Source organism: Cucumis sativus, chromosome 6, assembly GCF_000004075.3.
Source record: "Cucumis sativus cultivar 9930 chromosome 6, Cucumber_9930_V3, whole genome shotgun sequence".
NCBI classification, from domain to species: domain Eukaryota; kingdom Viridiplantae; phylum Streptophyta; class Magnoliopsida; order Cucurbitales; family Cucurbitaceae; genus Cucumis; species Cucumis sativus.
Genome location: NC_026660.2, coordinates 1,481,221 through 1,502,849, shown reverse-complemented (window position 1 = coordinate 1,502,849; position 21,629 = coordinate 1,481,221). Strand labels below are relative to the sequence as shown.

Below are 21,629 nucleotides of genomic sequence, written 5' to 3'. Positions count from 1 at the left end.
CGTTACGAGATGTTTAGGAATTTTCGATGCCATAACTTGTTATGCATCGGAAAAGCTTTTCCGACGCATTTCATATATCTTCCGACGATTTTACGCGTCAGAAGAGGTCTCATTTATTGTAGTGTACCTAATTTGAACAACTCTTTGTGAGCTAGGGGAGGAATCTAATGGACCTATAGATCATGGGCTTCAACGATATGAGATTAACTAACTAAACTCTTTAGACCGAGTTAATCAACATTCGTTAATTAACGGGTCATTCCACTGAAGTCTTGTAGTTGCACTCCCTTCACTATAGATATACTTTGTGTCCATGTGATATAACCATTATAAGTAAGTTAATCATTCACAGGTTGTTCGTAATCTCGGTTGGGTCAAAGTCTCACTAATCTATTATTGAACAATTGGTTTAAGGTCCAACCTATAAACTGAATCTTTCTCGAGTCAATGACAAGGTGGGGCCCTTGTTCAAGACTTGGATTTAGTCCTTAAGGGAACGACTTATCTACTATCCCTAAAATGGTTAGGAGTGAATTATGTCTTGCACCCTATGTTCCTAGCAATCCACCCGATCTTATCCTTAAAATTGGAGACGTATTGGGTCACGCCATTGAGATGTCCTCACCTACGCAAATTTAAGAATAATTTCGTGTGAACAGAAGTTCATAGTTAGATTAGGATTAAGATTAACTTACTGTCACACCTCAAACCGCATTGCGACTAAAACGTCGAAGTAGTGGGAATAGGATATGAGTGAGTTGCAACCTTGAAATTTTCTTATCGCAAATCTTATTCTCAACTCCTTTTAAACTATTAACAACATACTCAATATGCGACGGTGGTCAATGTAACACCAAGCAAAATAAATACAAACCAAAATGTATACTTTATTAATAACAGGTGTTTCATACATTATTACAATATTTTAACCAAATAACCAATGTTTAACCATTTTGAAAACGACTTTGAATCACACCTCGTCGCAAATCTTTCAACATTCTTCTCTACTTGGCCTAAACCCTAAACTAGTCTAAGTTGCGTTGTCACGACGTGATACAAACTCAAAACCACTAATTAATAGACACATAAATCATTATTTCAATGTCTTTATCAACAAATGTGTCGACAACAAGACGTAAACATAAATGTTTATTAAACAGATTGGTCAAATGATACGTGTCAAGCACGCACATGACAAAATTTATAATTTAATCAAACAAAATTTGAAACCAAATATTTGTTTATGGTAGCATCTAGGCTTTGGTATGAAGTGTAAAGAATTATGAGGAGAGAGATAGAGAGAAAGTTAGGTTTGGGAAATGAGAGAGATAAAGAACAAGGTAGCGAATTGTAAGGCTCAAAATACGGGTCAAACAAGAAGGGATAGTGTTATATTTCCTTACAGTCTAAGCATTCTATTTATTTATTTTTATAATATCATCTTCACAATATAATTAAATACTTCCTTCTCTAAATCCCTAATATGTAATATTTATAATGTATTAAAAAAAGAAAAATCCCCCCTCTCCTCTCCTCTCCTCTCCCTTTTCTCTCCCTTTCACCACCCACTTTGACATGACCCTCCTCAAATTCACAAACCTAAGTAAACATTAAAACCCTACATTAGTCATTTGACAAGAAAAGAAAAGAAACTTAAATCTAATTGATCTCTTTTATATTCCATTTACAAACAAAAATAATAACATAAGATTATTCTCTTAATTTATATATATGAAAAATGTAGGGGGGTGGGGGAGAAAGATCAGAAAGCTAGTGTGTGTAAATTTATCCATTATCATGGATCAAGTAAGTAAGTAATTAGTAAGTGAAGTATATATATATATATATGTTAATTATGATTATTATGATGTGTTGTATATATTAAAAAGATATATATGGTAATTTAGTGTGTTTTTATTTGTTGTTTATGGGAAGAAAAGGCCAAAAGGGTGTTAAGTCATTTTCTTTGCATACGCAAATGAGTGACAAATGGTTGAGTCTTTTGGTGAATGATCTCTCTTGTGGACACACACCAAGAATCTCAACTACATTATCAAAATCTATTATTATCAAAATATTCAAAAGAACCATTATATTTGTTGTGGGATTTTGATTTTGACTAGAAACTACTACACACCAACCAAGTGAAAAACATTTCTTTCTTTTACAATCTCACTTAATTACTTTATTTTGTATTTATTTTATTTCTCAAGTTCCAAATTCTGACTTTTCTCTTTTAGAACATATGTTTCACTATGCTGCTTTCCAGTTTTTCTTGGACTTGAGGACCTACTCATAGATTTTAAGCCTTCCATAAATTAATCAACCACCAACATATGTATAATATAACGAAGTTTTTTAATCATTAAAATGGTCGAATAGGCTAAAAATTAAATTGGACACAAATTTGAAAATTAAGTATGTATTTAGATCTATGTCTTATGTATGTTGTTTAAGGGTTTATTAAATTCAAAATAGAAAGTTTGGAAAGTTTTTGTCTTCTAGTTTTTTTTCCCTATATATAGTTGAGTTACACTACAAAAATGCTCATTTAATTTCAAAATGTTTACTAATCATAGAAAACCATATATTTGCATTGTGTGCTTAGTTTAATTTATTAATTAATGATGTTTGGAACTATTAATTGAGAGATTTAATTTCATTCAATTCAATTCAATTCATTAGTATTATTAATTTCGCAGTCAGTTTTAACTCCAAAGTGTTTTTTTTTTTCCTGGAGTTTTAGAAAAAGTTGAAAGTTTGGTGAAACTGTCTATTAATTGATATAACTTCATTGCATCATATTCATTCCCATTTACTTTTCTTTTTAAAGAAAAAAGATCCCATTTACTTAACAAGAATTTTGGTCTCCCCACTAAGTATTCAATTAACAACGTTTTTGTTTGGTTTATATATATATATTTCATGAACTGAGTGTTAGATTTGGAAACAAAACAAAAAAAAAGTTACTAACTAATTATAGTCAGCATTCAATTCAATGAACATATTAAAAAGTTCGAATAGTCCAATATCATATATTTATTTAATAATATATATATATATATATATATATATATATATATATATTATTAGTGTCGATGATGAAATCCAAATGGCTAGTGAAAAAGATTTAGTCCAACATTTACTTGACAATAGTAAATTGATTCTACATGCATGGGTGTGATGCTATTCACTTGAACTCTAATACTGAAACCAAATGGTAGAAAAAAATGTAAAAGGTTACAGTTTTAAGATTAAGAATAAGCTTATTTATTTTAGAGGTATAATAATATATTTGAGAGGTTTTGATCTTGGTTGAGGTCGAACACGTTGGCTTGGACTTCTGGACCCATCTAATCATACTATATTAATTTTTATTTTTCTGACGATATCATTTTGCCTATTATTATTATTATCGATTATGCTATTTGATCCAAGTTTACACCATCAAACAAATTGGGGGATGTATTTGGTTTAGAGAGATTAGAAAGCAAAATGTGTTCTCACATGGATGAAAAGTCAAAATGCATTTAAGAAGCCACACGTGAGGCTGCAGTCATAAGATATTATATACACACACACATATATATATATTAGCCTCTATTTTCCACTGCCTTTCCCCATTAATATTCATAAATACGATTAATTAATATTTATAAAACAAAATTCCCATATTCAATCTTTCTCAAGTTCCCATATTATAAATAAGAATTTCACCAGTCCCATTCATATTTTTTCACTCTTCTTTCTTAACATACAATACAACCCTAGTATTATTATTTATATATATATATATATCTTGCCTTTTAAGTACACTCCCTTTCTTTCCCAAGTTTAACTTCTTCGCATTCTTCTTCTTCATCTAAAAATCCCTTCTCTCTTCTACTTCTTCTTCTTTCGTTCAATTGGGGACAGAAAAGTGAATGCTTGAATGTCAAGAGAAAGGTATATATATAATTAATTTATATTCTTCTTAATTATATATCGATTTTTCCTCTGCTTGAATGATCAATTTTTATTTTGATTTGGGATTTCGCAGGGAATTACAAGAAGTGGACGAGATAGGGAAGAAGATAAAGAGAGAAATTGAAAGTAGTAATTTGTTCTATGATCCTAATTTAATGGGGAGAAGAAATAATAACAACAATAATAATTTGATTTTGAGCAGTAGTAGTAGCAGTCAAAGTAGTGGGATCAGTAATTTGAATACAATAACACCATGTGCAGCTTGTAAGCTTCTAAGAAGAAGATGTGCTCAAGAATGTCCATTTTCTCCTTATTTTTCTCCACATGAACCACACAAATTTGCTTCTGTTCATAAGGTTTTTGGTGCTAGCAACGTTGCTAAGATGCTAATGGTAAGAACCCTAATCTCATTTTTTTTCAGCTCTCTTCTTCTTTCTTCTTCTTCTTTTTATTTTTAATTTTAATATCTCAATAATTGTCCTTTTGAATCTCATTTTGGTTATCAAATTCTGCTAGTTGTATACATAGATCTAGTGATAGGTATATTAAATTAATAAAAAGTATAGATCTAACTTTTAATTTTCATTTATGTATATAGTTTTAAATTTACATGTAGACAAATATGTATGGTAGATCTAGTAATACTGTAGTTTTGTCTAGATAATTTATATGATTTAATTACTTTTATTTTGAAAAGTTCATAATACACTTTGGTTTCTCATTTTAAGTTCGTGTTTCATCCATTCAAAGTATTTGGTGTGGCATTAAAACCAGATGGAAAATTAAAAGTTATATCTTCAGTTAGTTTGACATTTTGGTTTCTAGTTCCATCTTCGCATGCAATTGTTGAATTAAAAAATGAGAATGGGTTAATAATAAAGTGAAATATATACATGGATATATGTAGGAAGTACCGGAGAATCAAAGAGCGGACGCAGCAAATAGCCTTGTTTATGAAGCAAATCTAAGGCTAAGAGATCCTGTTTACGGTTGCATGGGAGCCATCTCTGCTCTTCAACACCAACTTCATACTTTACAATCTGACCTCAATGCCATTACTACTCAAATTTTCAAATACAAATTTACTCATCACCCCATCAATATCCCTTCTTCTCCTAATTTCATGGCCCCCTCCCCCGCTGCTACCCCGCCTGTTGCCCCGCCAACTCCGCCTCATTCTCAGCCGCCTCCGCTCTCTCTTCCACCACCTCTTCCTCCTTCCTCCTCCTCCTCCTCCGTCTTTTCCCCTCCCATTATTACTACTGCCACTTCTACCACCGTCGTTGAATTAATTAACCCTATTGTCCCAACAAGTACTCAACATATCTCCTACTTTGGTTAAACTAATTATTATTCCTAGTGTGTGTTATTGTTTGAGATGACTGATATATATGTTGAGTGAAAATAGTAAAGTATTTATTATTTTTATTACTTTTCATCATTCTGTTTCTCTCACTTTTTATTAGCTAAGCTACTAAAAACTTAATCACCCAAAACACTAGCAAAGTAATTTCAACAAAAATGTTACTGTTTCTAAATTATGTGTCAAAAACTTACTTTTCAATGTAACCTTCACAAACCTATAATTTCCCTTTTATTTTGTTTTTGTGTGCTGCAATTTTAAGATTAAAAGTTCTGAAATTGTGAGGATTTAGAAAAGAAAAAAGAAAGAGTATAACTAATTGATTTTTTTTTTTTTTTTAATTTGTGGGTGTGGGCTACGATCTTGTGATCTTGAATGAAATAAGAAGTGGAGTGGTTGTGTTTAGGCCAAATGCTGACCTGAAATGAAACCCAAGTCTACATGGATGTGAGGTGTGTGAAATAAATTGTGTTTGACTTTGACTTGTTAATATATATGGTGTTTCAGTTGCACATGCATGGGGTTTTAGTCGGTGTTTTGTTTAATATTAATATCGTATTAATGGGTGATTACTTAACTTAATCTCTCTCAACATCACAATAATATTTGTAAGGATGAGTTTATAGAATGAAGCCTGTGCATTCCTTTTTCCTATACTTTAATTTTTTGTATGTAAGTTTAAATTTAGGTTATTTTTATTATTTTATGTTATATTTACCTTATCCATATTTTATTGCTTTCTTTCTTATGTTTCAATATTTTTTTTCTACCATGTATATAATGAAATTCTCAATTTTAATTACTTCTATGTCGATCATGTAAAAATATTGATAAAAACCACAATATATCTATACAAAATTATGGTCTCACATGCTAGGAAAGTAATTAATATTTGGTAAGAATACAAAATGAATTTGATAAAAGAAATTTGAAGTAATTTCTAACTATTTGAAAATTTAATTTTCTTAAATCAAATTTGTTTAAAATATTAAAATATTTGCCTCATGCCCAAAACCTTTTGTTTTACCAATTAATTAAGAGGCATTTGGGCCAATAGCTATATTCAGATTATAATAATCACATTTCCTATAGTCAATATTATTTTTCATTTACTGCAATTAGGCTATTTCAAAACTTTTATTCTATGTGTTTACTATTTTTTTCTCAAATTAAAATAGTTTAAATATCTCCCACATATACTATTATAATCTAAATTAAAATAATCTACACTTCAAACACATACTAATATATAATCTAATTATAATAATCTAATATTATAATAATCAACTTTTAACTTTTTATCACAAACGTCTCTCGATTTAATTTTTGGGTTTTATTTGATTTGATTTAGGGCTAAAAACCAACCCAAACTCCATAGCTGGCTAAGGCTAACTTTCAATTTTAACATTAGTGAAATAAAAGAAAAAACTTCATTGGATTCTTCACTAATATAATTAATGGGGAATTTGGTACTATGTCATAGTACTGCAGTCATGGATTGCTTAAAGCATTGGCATCTTCCTACTATATAACCCTTTTGTCTGTTTGTTAATCAATTATTATAATTATTTGTTTTCATTCATTTTTTATTTTTTGGAGATGAGACAAATAGTTCATAAGTGTGCAATATTAATTTGAGTTATTAATGTTTTGTTATAGAAAACGTTTATTTATTTGCAATTGTGGTAATTTCTACAAGTACATTATTGTCTATAACCCAATCACTATTTTAAAAGGTAATATGGATGAATATGATATATTTGTTGGTTGTCTCTTATTTTAGCTTTTTAACTATTTCAAGGTAATTAAAATCAAGACATTAAATAATAATTTCTCAACAAATCAATAATATTTTAATTGACGTATTAGTACATTAATTTCTAAGAGTTGAACATCAACCCAACAAAGCTGCAATTATAAGCTTTGAATAATTCATGGTTGAGTTCCATTCAATAAAACACGTTATATATTGGAATATAATTATATTATACTACAATTGGTATAATTATCTCTATCAGTACGGAAAATTTTAAGTGAAATTAAAAGCATAATGATAAAGAGGTTAGAAATTAACCTTTTCCATGCGGTATTGTCTCATGGAAAAGGTTGTCTTGATGAAACAAACTACTAGACTTTGAAATTTAACATATTTTGGACAAAATTATTTTTAAAATACAGTTACAACAAATAATAATTACTTTCCATATTAGAAAATGAACAATTGGTCAATCCATCTTCAATTGGAGAAGACAAAAACAGTTCAATGAAAAAACAACACAGCCAACATCATGATTGCATAATCTTAGTATTAAAAAGTTCTTTAATGATCATAAACATAAAACCCAAATCAAAGCTTGAACAAAAAGTTCTTCTTTCAAAACAACTTCTTCTTTTTTCTTTTAAAGAAAAGACTAGAACATAACAAAACAACATTATTGTTCATAATATTTCTTAAAATTTAATTAACCATCCTGCAGTTCTTCCTAATTTGACCATTGGAGCCAGTAAGAGGAGCGATGTCTCCCATCTTGACCATGGCGGCAGCAAAATCAGATAAGAAACGGGCAGGAGCATTTGCGTAATTTTGAACAACGGAATCGGTAGATCCGCCGTTGAAGAGAACTTGATCAGATTGTAAGAGGCCCTTGTTTTGAACAAGATTCTTGTAGTAGTTGTTATCAAATGAGGTTGGAGTAAAATCCAAAGGAGCCAAATTATTGTCTCCAGTTCCTGAGGTGTTGGGGCAGTTGCTTTGCCTTGTTCTTGCAAATGAACTCTCAATGTTTGAGCTGTTACTGTATATTCTGCTTCTAAATGTTGTGCAACGCGCTTGTCCGATTGTGTGTCCGCCTAACATCAATTATTCAATGTGACCGTCATAATTAGTTCTTGTAATCTCACTTTTCGTTCATTTTACTTCATAAGTTTAGTTTTAGATCCCTCTATTTTTAAGAGCTAACAATTTTAATTCGTTTGTTGATCAAAGAGTTTTTTTTTTTTCTTTAAATATGTTGACTTGAACTAGAATGAATGAAAGTCAAAAGTACATAAAAATAAATATGAACCTGAAAGAGCGACCAAGTCAGTACTGGAAAGTCCAAGAGCACTAAATCTAGAGCTGAGTTGGCTAAGACTTGAAGTTGGCCCGGGGATGTCATTGTTCGCTTGGGATTGGCTCGCAGTTGTAGAGTCTCTTCTTCCCAACTTCACATTCCAACTCGGCCCTCCTAGCTACATTTGTCACAAAACTCAAATTATCACTTCAAGTCTTTTACTTAAGATTTATTTCTGTTGAATCTAGTTTCAATATTTGTTTAGTTTAATCAAATTAGAAAGATTACTAATTTTATTATATAATTAAGTTAAATCAAGTTAAAACTATGACGACTTACGAGAACGACAGAATCACGAGCAGCAATAGCGAGAATATCAGCGCAAGAAACAACACCAGGACAAGCTTTTTCAACAGCAGTTTTGATGTTATCAATAACATCAAAGCCTCTAGCAGAATTTCTGTTAGGATTAGCATTTTTCTCTCCGGTAAAGCTCGACGTGTCGTCTAACAAAATTGACCCGTCGCAACCCTAAACTCCAAACAAAACAAATGATAATTAAAAGCAGGGGAAAAAGAACCCAAACTTAGTTTGAAACAAACCAAAAAAAAAAAAGAAGAAGAAGGGTTTTATGAAAGAAAAGTACATTGACGAAACAATCATGAAAAAACAAGCGAAGAATTGAAGCTCCCATGCGAGCTTCACTTGAGACAGCAGAACGAACAGAGGATTTGACAGTGGACAACAAATTTGGACAAGAAGAAGAGTAAAAGCCAGTAGAAAGTTGACCTGATACATTGCCCAAAAAGAGCAAAAAGAAACCCAAAGTCAAAATCAAAACTGTTTTGAATCCTAAATCAGCCATTGTTTTGTTACAAGAACCCACAAACTTTTCAACAACTTTCCAAGTAGTGTTGATGAAGAAGAAGAAGAGAGTATGGGGGCTTTTTATAAAGGGGAGAAAGAAATTCTTGGATTTCCATAGCTTTGGCAGGTGAACCTAACTCGTAGAAATGGAATTGCATGGAAGAGCCAATTTTTTTTCTAAAATTTCAACACTTTGAAAAGTAACAAAAATCAGAAGGCAAAAAAGAGAGAGTGTGTTTTTGTCAAACAACACTGCCAATTTTAATATATGGAAATGGTAAAGTCAAAAGGTTGAGGTCCCCATGTTATGTAAATTTGCATGGAACTCTAATATAATGGTTAAAAACTGCAATGAAACTTCAAAGATGCTAACGTTGAAAAATAAAAGTTATGCCTAACTATTTTCTTTACACTTAAAAGTGATTGATAAAGTAATTAATTAATTGGAAATAAAAAAAGTAGCAAAAGAAAATTGAGCTAATACAATTCAAGTTTTACTTTTTGTATGCATGCATGTTTTGATTGTGTCATGATTAAATATTTGATTCTCCCTTTACTTTACTTTAAATGAATGGGATAATTTCAAACTTCTACTCGTATTTAAATTAGGACAAGTATATTAATTACAAATATAACAATATCTATTTATGGTAGACTCCACGTAGACTTAACTTTATTTGATTAAAAACTTCTTGAAATACAAGATAAACACATTACATGCAATGTTACAAACTTACGACAATTTTAAAGACATATGAAAAAAACACTAAGAGAAATACTAAAAAACAAAATACAACATTTGATAATTCAGTTTGGTGCAATATCATCTATGTTTAGTAGATAGTGTACCAAGGAAAGATAATCCCACGTATATAAAGTTCAGTGACTACAACGCTGTAACCTAAACCAAGTGTATGATCACTTAAGCTCTCTTAAGTTGTGAGACACCTTTCAAAGAAATTTAGGGTTAAGGGGCATTAGGGTTTACATTATCCTAAGTGTGATAACATTACTGAATGGTCACTTAAATTTCTCTGCGTGTGAGATCTCCTTCCAACAAGAACTTTTATCTTCCCACCTCAAATGAAGATCACCTCACATAATATTTAGACTCCTCTAGGTATGATAAATCCTTTTCAATATGTAGTAAACGGTTCACCAAATCCACAAAACTATCACAATCAAAAAATAATACAAACTTCGCATAGAATTGACACACTTCTGTTTTACACCACAAACACAACAATATCACAAAGGTTCTTCAAAACGAAAACACTAAACATAGAACTATATTCTCTTAAAAATGAACATAACGAAAAATAAGAAACAAATTCAAATCATGGCTACAATCTGGAGAGCCCACAAAGGAAACATAACTATGAGAACAATATCCAACAATCTAATGACCGAGTCAACAAACATCTCATAAGACACAACTGCCACAATTTCATCCTAAAAATATAGTCAATAACTGAAACTCTAAAATTAAAAAATTAAAAGACTCACTTAATAATTTTAAAAAACAAAAACTTTAGAACGGAAGAGAGTAAATAATTTGAAATTATCTAAAAAAGAAATTAAAAGAAAAGTCATTGCTCACAGGCTAGAAACATCAATCATCATTAAAAGAAAAACACTTGAGAAAATAAAATAATACAAAAGAAATCTGAAGTTTTAAATATCCAAAAAGAAAAGTTTTGGTGTAGAAAATAAGAAAATAGGAAGGTTTCAAAGCTGACCCATGTAGAGAGGATAGAATTTTGCACACACAATTAACACAAAAGGCAGCGTTTAAAAAAGGGTGATGAAGGGACTTGGCAATGGATAAATTGATGAAAAGTGAAGAACGAAGGCTATGTAAGTATTTACTTTTCTTAGCCGAAAATTTTGAAAAACAAAGTAAATTAGGTAATCTAATAAATATAATTCTCTAATAGTTGAAGCTTGCTTTAACAACCTGCACAATAGATTACTACAATAATAATGAGATAAGAAAATTAATTTTCACTTCCAATCCCCCATTTATTTCATATTTTTATTTATATCACGCGGTTGACTCTCATATCTCTTTTTTTTCTCAGCACCTTTTATTAGTTATTATAGTATGTATAATAATCTACGTTTGAGATGTTAACAAAGATACAGATAAAATTGATAGAAAAAAACTGACAATTGAACATTATAATAAAACAAAACTTAGAAATACTTTAGTTAATTAAAAGTTACAATAGTTGATTTAATTGAAAGGCCGAACAATGACTTAGCGGTAGTGATCCATCCATCCCATTGAAGTTGAGTTTTGAGATCCAAACGAACCCTCAAGATGAATTAAACATGGTTAACTAAACAAAAAGATGTTCGATGAGATAAGAGCTATAAAAGACTATAATAACTACAATCAACACACTATAATAACTCCGTTAAGATACAAACTATTATAATTTTGTATATCAAATACAGTAATAAGTGTAATAGAGAAAGAGAACATATTAAAAAGAATAGATTTGAAAGAGAGATTAGAAACACCAACTGTTATGATAGAAGTTCCAAACAGGGGTCAAACAACCTAGATTGTTAAAAGTTAGTCTGCTGGAGCTCATCGTTGTTGACCAAGTATAAGGGCTTACATATTTACATTCTTTTTTTCTTTTCTTATTATTTTTTAAAAAAAGTCATCCACATAGGATTCAGAAATAATTTTTTTATAATCCAATTAAACATTACAGAATCGTTGCAAAGAGATCTTAGGCAGCATGAGTAGCCAATTACCAAACAAATCAAATTGATCTTCAGTCAGATACGCACAAGCTACACAAATTATTAAAATGAGACAATTCCGGCCCCTCATTTCAAACTCACTCACTTCACTAGGAATAACAAATAAATAAGTAAAATAGAAGGCTACATGTACTGACCCATCATTCTCCATTTCTATAGTTACAATTACAAATGCTAAATTAATTCCACCATAATCAAACCACATTAGTTCTATTAGTTACAAAGGCTACGCTAAATTAAACCCCACCATAATCAAAGTACGTTAGTTTTATAGCTACAAGGCTAAATTAATTCAAGCCTCTCATTTCAAACTCACCATTTTCCATTTAGCTACAAACCCCAATGACTAGATTCTTATTTCAATTGGCCAAACACTCTCCACTTTGATCTCTAGTCAGGTAGTTATTTAAGATTTCTAATCCGGTTCAAAGCCCTATTAATCTATCCAAATACAGCCACGATTTGAATACTTCTTTTTGCAAATGTTACTGTTGAGGTTCAAAACTATGTGATTAGGTATTCTAATTTTCTCAGCCTAACAGCAAAAGAAAAAAGATTAAAAAGACACTAAAAGGTAAAAGATTCTCTGAAGAGTTTAGGGAGAAAACAACACCTGCATTGACTGATAGAAGTAAGCAAGCCGTTTATATGAGTAATGAACATCAACTTTACCAGCTTAGCTTCACCATACAAACTATTAACTTGAAGGGTTACATTGCCTATGCTTCACACATACTATACAGAACAACCATCTACTCCGAGTCAGATGACTTAGCCTCCTCTACGGGCAGTTCAAATGCATCTACTTCTGAAAAATATGTTTTCTGCTGTTCAACAAATTCCCTTGGAAGCTCTATTTTGGAATCATCTTCCTCATGTACATTGGCACGCAGCCTCTGCCAGAACAATAGCTACTCATCGTTAGATTAATTTGCTGAGCAATGATTTAGGGCCAGTATCTGACTGCTAACAAATGGTAATGGCAAGTGGGAAACATGTGAAACTATTAAATACACCAATTGGTCGATTACCACACTTGTCAGGTCATCACATTATAAAAAGTAAAGCTTCTAAAACTGAGATGCAGTGATCTTGACTGTTAAGACTACTGAATGGGGGGTGGGGGTGCTATTTCTGCCGTTTCATTCCAGGTATTTACCATTCTTTATAAAGAATAAAAAATCAGTCTCAAATCAATTTAACAATCCCGTAAAAAATATAAGCAAACCATGACCAAAAATTACGTTGTACAATGTTACTAATTAATCACTAATCAAGATCAAAGCTCATTATTGTGGTATAGATAAGAACAGATAACATCACATTTCTGAGAGAAAGGCCAGAGCACATATTTTGCTGACTTCAAAAACAAGCATCAAATTACGGCCTAAAGACTCAAGGAGCAAAGATAAGGATACAACACACGTATGCCGCCCCAAATTTAGATCAACAGATAGAAAAAGGGCCGTCTATATTTTCAGACAAACCTTATTGCAAGGAACAGTCCTTGCTTTCGATGGGCTATTGTTGTCATCTCTTATTCTACCTCTGCATAAAAGCAAGGGAACAATTAACATAAAATGAGTAAAAAGCCGTTAAAGAGGAATTAGAAGAAAGATTCTTGTATCCATTCATCCATATCTTGAGAGAAAAAAACATTGCAGTATTAGTGCTATCATCTACAAGTTACAAATATGAAAGGCTCGACATACCAAACCTTTTCATATCCAAAGCAGTCACACAATTGAGGCGCAACAAATTAACCAACAAAAATAAAACAGGAAAAATGTTGACAAATCCTGTTTTGGGTGGCAGCAATTTTTCAACAATGTAGATAAAGCTAGTGTCAAAGCAGCACAAGATCAACCCAGACTAGTAATCGTTAAAATAGTCCAAGGCAACACATAAACCCAGGATACATAACAGCTTAATTTTTTTTTTTTTTACAAAAGCTGAGCAGGGGAGAGCCAGGTTGAAAATTATTGCAGAGAGCAGGCAACTTGCTCCTTTGAAACTAAACAACTATTGGACTCTTAATAGCCCAGTAACATTATGAACCTATGATTAAATCCCTTCGATTTAAGGAATTCAATCCACTAAACGAATCAAAGGTTTAAATATACAAGAAATTTTCTCTCGTAAAGAAGAGTGCAACGAGCTTCATACCCATTTTGGATTTTTGATGCGGTATAAAAAATAAATGGTTCAAGTGCTTTCTCAACGCTCTTTCTTTTATTCGAAGGGTGCCTTCGACTGTAGACTGTATGGGGCTCCGAAACACCATCTGTTCCTGACATTAAAGCATAATATAATATCAATACTTCAAGCCATGGAAAAATTGAAGATAACAACATCCCAATATTGACATTCAGAAGCATAATCTTCCCCCACACAGAAATTTCAACACCGCACACAAGAACATGACAGTAAAACAGCAAATCTCCTCTACTTAAAATGTTTAACGAATCCCAAAATAGCTTGAAATCCTAAAAATTCCAACGTAGTATTTCAAGTAAACTAAATTCCTATTTGAAGTAACTAAAGCTTAGAGTAGCAGTAATCCCACAAAGAGAAACAAGGACAAACACCAAAATCATAACGCAGCAACGAATACCAGAAAGTAAAATTACCCGAACTAGAGGGCAAATCTGAAGGCCGCGGAGGAGTGGCGAGTTCCGTAGGGAAACGATTAGAACTAGGTTCTGAAGGAAGAGAATCAAAACTAGGATTTGGTTCTGCAGTGGGAACATCGGAAGTAGGTTCAGTAGGAAGAAAATCGGAGCTAGGGTTTGAAGCTCGCAAATTAACGGATGTAGATTCAGAAGCAAGAATTGGTTCGCGTTTCTTCTCGTTGTTGGCAACATCTTTAACCGCAGATTTGCTTACACGCTTGCGGGGTTTGATAGATGCGGAGAAATTGGAAGCTGGCGATTGGGAGGAGAGGATTGTATTGGTACAATCGGCGAGGGGTTTTCGAGCTCTGAGATTTCGTTTATGGGATTCCATCTGCTCCGGTCCTTCCCATTTCAAAGAGGGAGAAGAAGGTATTCCATAATCTCCATGGTGAAGAATTTTGAAGAGAGGAAGGATGCAGTGACGGTGGCGGGAAAATAGTGTTGAAGTTGAAACTTCGAGTAGAAGATTTGAGAGAGGGAAAGATGTTCACCGTGAAATGAATTGAAAGAACCGGTGGTTGGCGCTTGCGGCTTCTGGGGGAATCTTCTGGTGGCGTCCGATGGGCCAATGCTATGAGCCTTAATTGCGTTTTGGGCCTCATTCGTCCATATAAGAGATGAGGGCACCTTAACTATAAAAATACCAAATTTAAAGGTTTAGTTTGGATAAATGGAAAATTTTATTTTAACTATTCATAAATATTTTGAATCAGGCATTCCAAATCAAATCAATTTCTTTTTAAAAAAAAAACTTCCAACAAGCCATTTGGCCCGAGGGTTATCCCTATTGGGTTAGGATTACGATAACCCAACCTTTGTTTGGAGAAGGATTTGGAGAAGGATTCTCGTAACTCTTGTTTTAGGTTTATCATAATCCCTATTTTCTCTCTTCTTTATCAATCTCCCCTCAACTACCCCATAAGCTTATACAATTTGATTTAATTGTATGGTATGAGGCTTGAGAAGTTGTGAAAATTATTTGGTTTTATAGAAGTTGAAATTTATTAAATAATTTTGATGTTATTTAATTAAATTGAATAGCGAAAATTTTATTTAAGATTTGATAATTTATATATATTATATATATAATTGTTAAGAAAAAATATAATTATATATTTGTTAAAATATAATTACTTAAGAGAAAAATATTATATTTTGTAGAAAACCAAAATAAATTATTCGTGGGAGCACAGTTATTTGGAGAGAAGATATTTGTTTAGAAAAGAAAAAAACTATATTTTGAATTGTAATTATTTTGGTAAAAGAATAAAATTGATTGGATTTTGTGTGATTTAATAAGAGAGGGAATATTTGATTTTCTAAAAAGATAATTATTTTGGAAAGATAAAAGTTGATTTGATGGAAAATCTTATTGAGAAAAGAGAATGTGAATTTTATTTAATTGGAAAAGTAAAGTTAATTATATGATGATATATAATTATTGAAAAATAAGACAATTATTTACGTGAGAGATAGTTGATTAGATTGGATTGGATGAGAAAATACGATAAATTAAATTAAGAGAGAATAATTATTTAAATAAATATATATGTTTATTATATATTTTGGTGGGAGAATAATAATATAATAATAATAAAGTATTATTATTATTATTTATGGTTATAAATGCCTAAAATTTTGTATATTTAAGAAATTTATTGAAAAAAGATAATAGAAATGAAAATATATGTATATATTGGAATTATATACATACATGTATATATATAAGGGAAAAAGAAAACGTATTTCACCTTGGAATTGATTTTGGTTCCTTTCGCAAATCTTAAAAGATTTAAATGATAAATTTTTTCCATCAAAATTGAGTTGGTTTCAACCTCAATTTTGGGTAAGGTCATTTGGGAGAACTTTTTAATGAAAGTCAATTGTTAATTTTATTAATTAAGATATTTGATGTTTCTTTACTGTATAGGATTGACTATAATTATGAATTGACTGTCATAAAAGGATTACATTTTTTAGCTAATATCGAGGTAAGAGATTCTACTACTAGACTTTCAAAACAGAATTAAGAGTTTGCATGTATTTTTCATTATGAATTGATGTAGTTAAGGTGCATAATGTGGCAGATATGAATGACTACCATAGATGATTGATACACTATGACTGATGTGATTGAGATACGTGTATGACGAATATGGATGATTGATATGTTTATGATGCATGAAATATGAATCACATGATAAGGACATTATGATTGATATTCATGTCATGTTATGATGTTTATGATAAGGGAGAGTCCAAGTATCATGTCAATTGGCTCTACAATTGTCTTGTAATCTTGAGAGTCTATAGATAAGTACATCAATGTAATTGCTCAACTAATTGATATTAGTGAATTATCATTTCTAGGTTCTTTGTTTTCCAAACGTGCGTTACCAACCATGTGTATATTTTCTTTTTACTTTTTACCATTTTTATTTTTCTTACTAATCATTTTAGGACATATTGTACGAGAATCAGAGTTGTGATTACATAATTTAAAAAATGTATCCACAAAATTTAATTTTATATTTAATAAATTTATAGGAATTTAAAAAGTGTAATAAATATTAAAAGTTGTAAGGTGTGGAAGAATTTATTTAGATATAAAATATCTATTTAAGAATTTGTATAATGGATGAAAATGGGAATCAAAGCTTGGAATAAAATGTTAACATTGTTGAGCTTTTTCAGAAGGCAATATAAAAGCAAGGCATTAATATTTATTAAATGAAAAGCATTTGAAAAAGGGTGGAGGGAGTGTATGTTAATTGTATGAGGTCCCCTAGTTTTCCACTAAAACCACATCTCAAAGATCAAATACAACGCCGCAAATAAAAGCCTTGGGATTTTGAATTATGCTTTTTAGGTGATTTCCCCCCAAACATCATGATGTTTACACTTCTAATATTCCACTAGTGGTATTAACTATTAGTAGACTAACTTGCCTTATTTGATATATATTTATATATATTGAGAATGAAAAATTTGAATCATAGATCTTTTGGTCTTCAAAATATACATTTTGGTATTCCCCACGTCTAAATGCTAGCTTTGGTTTTAAAACAATCAAATCAATCATCTTTTCCAAATATCTCAATTAATTAGATACTTTTTAAGAACTTTTTTTACATGGTTTCACTGACAAAGTTTGACTCAGCTACCCCTTTTGTATGTCGTTTTCAAAGTCAAAAGGTTGGTTAAACACTCTTTTGCACATTCAGTAAAACTTAGGTACTTTTTAGAATCTTTATTTGGTGCCAAACTGCTCTTAACCATTGTTTAGTTTGTTTGGGGAGTGTAAGTGTCACTTTGACACTTTTTAATAACTTTTTACATCATTTTCATAATCAAAACAACATTTGGTAAAATAGCCAGTCAAGTGTAATTATTATATTATCAATAAAGGTTTGCTATTATTGATTTTTTTTTAAATATCATAAGCATCGCACTTGTTAAGTACTAGTGTATTAAAAGTTATAACTTGAACATTGATTCTCTTTATACATTTTTATCGATATGTTTTCAAAAACAAATAAAAGGGGATTACTTCAATAGGAAATACCATGCAGATCGATGCATCATAGTTATCATGCTTTCAATTTTAATTTTCTTATATATGTACGATTTGTCAACAATAGGATGAGTGAAAAAATATTGTAACAAATAGAATGGTGAAGTTGCGTACCGAGTAAACGTTTACTTTAAGTAGTGTATTGGATACATGGCCTGGCATTGAAGTCAGTGTATTGACTTGACGGTGCCTAATTGTTTTAATGGTGATTAGAGGTTAATAATGCTAAGTTTAGGGCGTAGTATTTAGATCAAATAATAATAAATAAATAAAAAGGTGATTATTATTATATAATATAATTATATCCAAAATGAGAGTGGTAAAAAAGAAAAAAGTAGAAAAGGTAAGGTGGGTTGGGAGAAACCGAGGGATTAGAGGTGGGTATATCTAATTTTGACAAGAAACCGGAAATGGAAAAGCCTCTTGTTTCCAACTAAAACAGAGGAATGCTCTGTTGAACCAAGGGGCTGTCTAAGTTTATATATATATATATACATAATGTTTTTAGTTCTCTCCTCATTGCTATCTTCTCCATCAAACTCATTAGTGTTTTTGTTCAGTAAACAGCAGCAACAACAATGGAAGCTATTCAAGCTTGGGTTTCAGAACACAAACTCACCACCATTGGTACTTTATTTCCCATTTCCCAATCTTTTTTCTTTACTCTCTTCCTAAATCTAATCACTTTGTTTTTGGGTTATACATTATAGGAGCTCTGTGGGCATCTGGGATTGGAGCATCGCTGGCCTATACCCGATCAAGAACTCCCCTCAAGCCAAGTCTCCGCCTTATTCATGCCAGGTTTAATTCCTCAAACTACTCTTCTCTTCTCTACATTTAGTATTGTGCAAAATAAAATAGTCATCATAGTGTATGTCCCCATATATCCCATGAGTATAGAGTAAATAGTCGTAGTGTAACTATTTCCCATTCTCTTTTTCTTATTCAAATTGAGAATGAAATATTAATTTGGTTTTGTTTGTAATTAGGATGCATGCTCAGGCATTGACCTTAGCGGTTCTTTCCGGCGCGGCCGTCTACCACTACTACGACAACAAAATTGGGAGAGACCGATCTGAAGCTCCTCCGGTTTCAGGGGGAGGGAAATGAAAGAATGGATAAGCGGAGAGTGGTATTGTTCTAAAGGAGGGATGAAGGATGAATCATTTTGTGTAAATGAAATTAAGGATGTTGATGAAAGATTATTAAGTTTGAATTAATGCATCGTCTGTAGTCTAAGTTCTAAAGCTTGGTTACTCTGAATTTTTCCAACTCTTAATTAAGTAGCATATATTTCACTGCCCTAAATTTCTAATACCACCGTGGCACTCTTGTTGGTTCGACACAATGATTTCACACTTCATTACCATTTTGCTCCTTGAAATAAATTGAGATGGATAGTAGAATTTGATAATAGCTAGTCTTTCTCTCCTTTACTTTTTTCAAACAACACTTTTGTCTCCTAAAGTAGAAATTGTTTGATCTTGTAGATAAGGTGTAGTGTTAGTGTCTAAAACTGACTGACAATTACTTATAAAACCCATTCACTATTATTTAAATGACAATCTTTCAAGGCAATGGTATTATAGGAGGAATAAAGACCAATGTGAATCAATCTTTTCTTTTTCTTTTTTCCTTTTCTTTCTTTCTTTTTTTTTTTTTAGGAAACACGTGACCAAACTTTCACCGTGATTTGACAAAATGGGTACTTTTTTATGTTATATTTAAAAAGTAGTACCATTTTAGAAAACTTGTAATTTTGTTTTTTGGAGTCAATCTTGACGGAGTTATATCCTATTTTTTTTCTCAAATTTTAAAAAACTCTTTGAAAGACAATTTTTTGTCTCTCTGATCGAGTGCGTCGGTGTGATAGTGCATTTTTTTTATTAAAAATTTAAAAATAGACTCGTATAAGTTTTAGTTTATGAATAATAATCAAGGATATAACAACATTTTTTAAAAAAAATTACAAATACTGCAAAACTATCGTTGATAGACCAATATTTGTAACATGATCTATCGGTGATAAACTTCAATCATCAATAGAATTTGACAAATTTTGAATAATTATTTTGAATCTAATTACTAAATTTATATCTATTTCTTTAATATTATTATACCATATTCCAGTACCTATGGAATTAAATGTGAGGCATGCATGAAATAAAGTTGTGGGGAGTTATTTTTGCTCCTTGGTGGATGGATGGACATAAATATTCTAGCTAGCTCAAAATTTATTTATAAGTTTTAGTTAACATGTCACATATTTGTACTATCTTAATTACATATCGTGATATATCAACAACTAAAAGATACAATCGATTGAGAACTTCCTAAGGCAAGGCTCATGCTCAAAGAATTGAAATGTTTGTGCAGAGAGTTTATGCATTCCAAAAGAGAAAGTCAAATCTTCAAGTTCTAAGTCAAAAAGACAAACTTGTAGAGTTTCACAAAATGAGAAATAACTAAGTCAAGTTCAACCTCGAGAGTCATACCTATTTTTTGACACAGTTGATATTGCACGATCTGTGCGCCGCAAGTAAAAAAGATCATGAACTTTGCCCCACATGCAACAATGACCTTAAGGGATAAGCAATTCTCAATGGTTCGTAAGCATCATAATAAACTTAGCTTGATATTATATGTTATTACAATGTAGTTGACTGATTTTATTAAAGACATAACTTGAGTAATTAACACATTGGTCAACACATGTCAACGATATTGTCAATAACATTGGTATTGACCGACAACAACTTCAACGAAATACATTTTTCTTATGTTCTTCATGAATTGCAGATTTTGTGGATCTTTTATTCTTCTTCATTCATTATATGTCTTCCTTATTCTCCTACAAATAATAGTTATTCTCTCCAAAATATATTTACAACGTTCATAACCATATTAGAGGAACTCAAACTTATGAAGAGCTTAAGTTGAAATTGAAGAGAAAGTTATACGGGAGCACCAACGAGGGAGTATGTCAAATAAGTACTTTTTTTATAATTGTTAAACTCTTTATATAGTAAAATTCCGTTTCATCGACTACATTATCCCCTAGACGTAGATGAATTTGCACCAAACTAAGTTATCAATTTTGTGTGTCTTTTCCTTTTTCTATTTGCTTTTATAAACAGTGATTGAGATTGTGTTATATGCTAGACCACATGCCATCTTTTTTCAAGTATATATTCTTGGAAGACAACTCCATGGACAGGACGAAACTAGAAAAGAGAGGATTGAAAAGTGGTAGAGGCTGTGTAAGTTTGGGGCGTTAACACAGCATAACATATGAAAGGGAAAGGTTGATTAACAAACAAATATGAAGCATATTAAAATTGGAAAACCAACCT

The 21,629-nt window shown here is 31.2% G+C and overlaps 4 protein-coding genes across 6 annotated transcripts; 2 read left to right on the top strand and 2 right to left on the bottom strand.

Annotated features, from left to right (window-relative positions):
- Window positions 1–3,799: 3,799 nt before the first annotated feature.
- LOC101214467 (LOB domain-containing protein 15) lies at window positions 3,800–5,841 on the top strand. Its single transcript, XM_004138506.3, has 3 exons — window positions 3,800–3,945; window positions 4,040–4,358; window positions 4,874–5,841. Exons 1-3 carry the CDS (start codon window positions 3,932–3,934, stop codon window positions 5,306–5,308), a joined length of 768 nt encoding a protein of 255 aa, XP_004138554.1. The 5' UTR covers window positions 3,800–3,931; the 3' UTR covers window positions 5,309–5,841.
- Window positions 5,842–7,588: 1,747 nt separating this feature from the next.
- Window positions 7,589–9,509, bottom strand: LOC101218447 (peroxidase P7). The gene is made up of 4 exons (XM_004138352.3): window positions 9,029–9,509; window positions 8,722–8,913; window positions 8,395–8,560; window positions 7,589–8,179 (listed from the first exon to the last, which is right to left on the bottom strand). Exons 1-4 carry the CDS (start codon window positions 9,245–9,247, stop codon window positions 7,788–7,790), a joined length of 969 nt encoding a protein of 322 aa, XP_004138400.1. The 5' UTR covers window positions 9,248–9,509; the 3' UTR covers window positions 7,589–7,787.
- Window positions 9,510–12,590: 3,081 nt separating this feature from the next.
- LOC101214708 lies at window positions 12,591–15,268 on the bottom strand. 3 transcript variants are annotated; one of them, XM_011658127.2, is made up of 4 exons: window positions 14,658–15,268; window positions 14,194–14,311; window positions 13,515–13,575; window positions 12,591–12,938 (listed from the first exon to the last, which is right to left on the bottom strand). In XM_011658127.2, exons 1-4 carry the CDS (start codon window positions 15,031–15,033, stop codon window positions 12,780–12,782), a joined length of 714 nt encoding a protein of 237 aa, XP_011656429.1. In that variant the 5' UTR covers window positions 15,034–15,268; the 3' UTR covers window positions 12,591–12,779. The 3 variants fall into 3 exon arrangements, with proteins under 3 accessions (XP_011656429.1, XP_011656428.1, XP_004138555.1); XM_011658126.2 differs by having other exon boundaries at window positions 14,194–14,317; window positions 14,658–15,259; XM_004138507.3 differs by having other exon boundaries at window positions 12,591–12,923; window positions 14,194–14,317; window positions 14,658–15,253.
- Window positions 15,269–18,757: 3,489 nt separating this feature from the next.
- On the top strand, window positions 18,758–19,690 carry LOC101218681. The gene is made up of 3 exons (XM_004138353.3): window positions 18,758–18,903; window positions 18,987–19,077; window positions 19,266–19,690. Exons 1-3 carry the CDS (start codon window positions 18,855–18,857, stop codon window positions 19,384–19,386), a joined length of 261 nt encoding a protein of 86 aa, XP_004138401.1. The 5' UTR covers window positions 18,758–18,854; the 3' UTR covers window positions 19,387–19,690.
- The last annotated feature ends 1,939 nt before the right edge of the window (window positions 19,691–21,629 follow it).

What these genes read in the sequence shown, in the direction of transcription:
- LOC101214467 (XM_004138506.3), top strand. An exon ending in ACGTTGCTAAGATGCTAATG is followed by an intron (nt 4,359 to 4,873) that starts GTAAGAACCCTA and finishes GGATATATGTAG; the next exon opens with GAAGTACCGGAGAATCAAAG.
- LOC101218447 (XM_004138352.3), bottom strand. Translation starts at nt 9,247, where the DNA reads ATGGCTGATTTAGGATTCAAAACAGTTTTGATTTTGACTTTGGGTTTC. An exon ending in TTCATGATTGTTTCGTCAAT is followed by an intron (nt 8,914 to 9,028) that starts GTACTTTTCTTT and finishes TTTGGAGTTTAG; the next exon opens with GGTTGCGACGGGTCAATTTT. An exon ending in TGACTTGGTCGCTCTTTCAG is followed by an intron (nt 8,180 to 8,394) that starts GTTCATATTTAT and finishes AATTGATGTTAG; the next exon opens with GCGGACACACAATCGGACAA.
- LOC101214708 (XM_011658126.2), bottom strand. Translation starts at nt 15,033, where the DNA reads ATGGAATCCCATAAACGAAATCTCAGAGCTCGAAAACCCCTCGCCGAT. An exon ending in GCATCAAAAATCCAAAATGG is followed by an intron (nt 13,576 to 14,193) that starts GTATGAAGCTCG and finishes GCTTTTATGCAG; the next exon opens with AGGTAGAATAAGAGATGACA. An exon ending in GGACTGTTCCTTGCAATAAG is followed by an intron (nt 12,939 to 13,514) that starts GTTTGTCTGAAA and finishes AACGATGAGTAG; the next exon opens with CTATTGTTCTGGCAGAGGCT.
- LOC101218681 (XM_004138353.3), top strand. Translation starts at nt 18,855, where the DNA reads ATGGAAGCTATTCAAGCTTGGGTTTCAGAACACAAACTCACCACCATT. An exon ending in ACACAAACTCACCACCATTG is followed by an intron (nt 18,904 to 18,986) that starts GTACTTTATTTC and finishes TATACATTATAG; the next exon opens with GAGCTCTGTGGGCATCTGGG. An exon ending in CTCCGCCTTATTCATGCCAG is followed by an intron (nt 19,078 to 19,265) that starts GTTTAATTCCTC and finishes GTTTGTAATTAG; the next exon opens with GATGCATGCTCAGGCATTGA.